This window comes from Aplysia californica, unplaced genomic scaffold (assembly GCF_000002075.1).
Source record: "Aplysia californica isolate F4 #8 unplaced genomic scaffold, AplCal3.0 scaffold00804, whole genome shotgun sequence".
NCBI classification, from domain to species: domain Eukaryota; kingdom Metazoa; phylum Mollusca; class Gastropoda; order Aplysiida; family Aplysiidae; genus Aplysia; species Aplysia californica.
Genome location: NW_004798074.1, coordinates 287,990 through 291,331, shown reverse-complemented (window position 1 = coordinate 291,331; position 3,342 = coordinate 287,990). Strand labels below are relative to the sequence as shown.

General features: G+C 42.3%; 1 protein-coding gene across 1 annotated transcript; it reads right to left on the bottom strand.

The window, feature by feature from the left end:
- Positions 1-1,135: 1,135 nt before the first annotated feature.
- On the bottom strand, positions 1,136-2,674 carry LOC101849733 (cell cycle serine/threonine-protein kinase CDC5/MSD2-like). The gene is made up of 3 exons (XM_005109684.1): positions 2,066-2,674; positions 1,510-1,637; positions 1,136-1,253 (listed from the first exon to the last, which is right to left on the bottom strand). Exons 1-3 carry the CDS (start codon positions 2,672-2,674, stop codon positions 1,136-1,138), a joined length of 855 nt encoding a protein of 284 aa, XP_005109741.1.
- Between the last annotated feature and the right edge of the window lie 668 nt (positions 2,675-3,342).

Sequence of the window (3,342 nt, the reverse complement as noted above, 5' to 3'; positions counted from 1 at the left end):
GGGGGTCATGCTTGTTGTTGGCTTGCAGTTTCTGACTTAAAGTAAAGTTAAAGCAATGTAGTTCGTTTGGGATGCGGGTTCTATAATGTTCTAATTTATTCCAGTTTAAATACTACTTTTACTATGTGATATTTAATGGTGTTGCAAGAACAAGTTTTCGTTAAAAAAAAATATGCCATATAATTTACTCTATGGAATCACGAAACACACCGATCAAACACTACTGTGATTTTTTTTTTATGTTGGCATTATTGTCTTTTCCCTCTCAGTTTCCACGGGCTTGGGACCGTCTCAGAGTACACTGTACACCGAGGCCTGATTAAAAAGACGGCGCTACCGAGCGCTCACGTCTGGGTTATGTTAGTCGTTAGTAAGGTTAACAATGTTAGTGTTATGGGTTGGGTCCGTTAATTAGTTGAATGATAAGATAAGTACATTTTGTTAAAAAGAGAAAGTTAGAGCTACAGGTGATATTGTAATTGCTGTTAATCAAAAAGTTATAGAAACAGAGAAAACCAAAGGTGCCGACTAAACCAAGCACTGCCCCCACAGTGGTTGGAATAATTACGGCTTGTTAGTAACTTGATAACGGAAACAACATTTAAAAAACAAGCGAGAGAAAAACCACTGTGTTAGATAGAACTTAAGCTTTCCAGTTACTGTGACACAACTGTGTTAGTAAAATTAAATAGAGAAAATGTTGTGTCCACTCTGTAGGTAGCAAACCCCCCTCAATGACTGAAGGTAACTACTCACCAGCAACGTGTGCAAGTCCTTGTGGACTGGTGGTAATAATGCACATGATCATCTCAGCTGTGATATACATTGTACCACGCGATGCTTACCTTGATGTAGCCTTTCTTCCTTCTTCACTCCATTCGCAGGGCTAAGTGGTCTTTCTTCTAGTTACCTGTCGTGTAAGACAGACACTGGTACAAAACACGTGACACATGTTGTTGAGGAGACACATTTCTAAGTAAATTAGTAGTACTGTATTCCAATTTTTAAAAACTATGAGCAGTTAGAGTATTAGTTATATTAGTTAAACGAGAGCGGGTGAAAAGTCGGAAAACTAGGACACAACTTTTGTTAGTAAAGTAAAAAATAAAGAACGCAAAAGCAGCACTTGCGCCTATTACAGAGAGTCTATGGTTACCCTGAACCTCTCAAAACGCAGACGCAGGAATCCCAGGAGATCGCAGACTGAAAGTCGGAGTCGTGGGTTGTTCTGCACAAGCCTGGAGAGAACGAATCTGTGGAGAAAGCAATGGCACTGAGATAAGCAACCGGCAACCTCAAGAGAAAGCAAGTACATGTACATTGTAAATGGATGACATGCTTATACGTGAAAGACAAAAAGTAAGTAGCTACTAAAGGAACAATTCATTTTTCACTGAGGAGAAATTAACAGCAGTAGTGATAACAGTCAAGAGTACTGAACAGGTCTACGTTAAAGTTAAAGAAAATTAAGAAGGCTGTGCTAAAGAACCCAAAGAACGGCGTGCTTACCGGTAGAAGCCCAAGCGTGGCAGCAGGTTGCTGTCGGACTCCATAGCGGTCAGAAGATCCTCCCAGTTGCGAGGGTTACGTTTGAAGACCAGACACCACAGCGTTGCTCCAAGTGCGTACGCGTCCGTCTGCATAGAGACAAAATATAGCGTTTGTTAAGAGTGTGTAACAACAAGTTGCTGTAGTACACAAAGACTTTCACAGAGCACTCAGAAAAAAGAAAAGGTGAATAAACAAAGATATTAACTATAAATACATAAGCAAAAAAGAAAGAAACAAAACCACAAAAGAAAAACGAATGAAGGAAGTACTGCATACGGCCTAATTAAAAGAAAATCACAGCTTACAACAACACGTAAACTTCAACACTACTACTACTACTAACAACGAAAACAACGACAAATAACCAAACGAACACAAAACACACAGATTGAGAGACAAATAAACAAACAAAGCAACAAAAGACATGTAAAATAACAGGAAGTTAAATAAATTATTCAAACTAGATCTAGCAAACAAACAAGCTCACTGAGAAGAAAAGTCTGCAGTTACTCACCAGAAAAGGGTCTGCAGTGACGTCAGACATGATCTCTGGAGCGAGGAAGCCTCTTGTTCCAAGTATACTCCAGCTTCTCACTCGATCTTGTCCGTGGGCCAGGAAGCGGGACATCCCCATGTCTCCAAGAATAGCGTTGTTGGAGTTATCTAGGAAGATGTTGCCGGGCTTCACGTCCCCGTGCACAGCGCACCTAACGTGAAGGTATCTCAGTGCACAGGCGATCTGCACGAAGTAGCGCTCTATCTGCTCACTGTTAAGACTGTGACGTGCATCGTGCAAAGATCCTCGTGAGCACAGAGGCATGCAGATAGCTACAAAGCCCTTGCACCTCACCGCCCAGTCCATCTTCATGATATGCGGGTGTGAGACGTTGCCCATGAAGCTGATTTCTTTGAAAACCTCACGCCAACTGTCGCGGCCTCGGCGGTCAGTGAGACCTATCCTCTTGATGACCTTGCGAACAGAGTCATCGTCTTCCATTGCCACTTCCAACACTTGGACAGGCGTAGTCGTCTTCTGGCACAGAACACGCACTTGCCTCATCTTCACGGACGACCAAAAGTCACCGGCGATGAACCTCACTACAGGAACTGCAACACTTTCCATACTTGAAAATACACGAGAGATGTGCAGAAATGACACTCGGGTACACTGAAACAGTAACGTCCTCTCACTGCAAAAGCGATAAGAAGAACTGGAGGATGTCCGGGTCTGTCGGCTTTATATTTCCTCCCGCTCAGTGGATTTTACTCAGTTGTTGTTTCGGCCGCTAGCGTTTTTGTAAGACCGACAGTATGGTAGTAAAACATGAATGAAAGTGTATTGTTTCCGCTTCTATAGGTTTGAAACAACATGGCTGTAGGTGTGAAATAACATTGGAACAGTTTTTATTGAGGATTTTCCTTCCCATTCACTCTTATTGACCTGTGTTTACAACAGATGGCTGTCGTTGGCTGTGTGACACAATAGCGGCCAGCGGATCATCAGGACTCCATTGATACACCAGTGTCAATACAAACAACAATGCCGTGGGGAGGGGGGGGGGTCATTCAGCCATAAACACAGAGGGGCACATGCTCATTGTAATCAAATACCTTTTGTTGACCTTAAAATCGGAACACAATATGTATGATTAACAAGATATTGCGCAGATACCAGAACCTCCAGCACGAAATGTCTTAAAAGAAATGAATGTACTAGTGGTAAAACTACAAATTAGGCTCAATGATAAAAATTGTAGATCTTGTGACCCCCCCCTCTCTCTCTCTCTCTCT

Coding starts and splice junctions, on each gene's coding strand:
- LOC101849733 (XM_005109684.1), bottom strand. CDS start 2,674: ATGGAAAGTGTTGCAGTTCCTGTAGTGAGGTTCATCGCCGGTGACTTT. Junction 1,638..2,065: donor TCACTGCAGACCCTTTTCTG/GTGAGTAACTGC, acceptor GTCTCTATGCAG/ACGGACGCGTACGCACTTGG. Junction 1,254..1,509: donor CCACGCTTGGGCTTCTACCG/GTAAGCACGCCG, acceptor CTTTCTCCACAG/ATTCGTTCTCTCCAGGCTTG.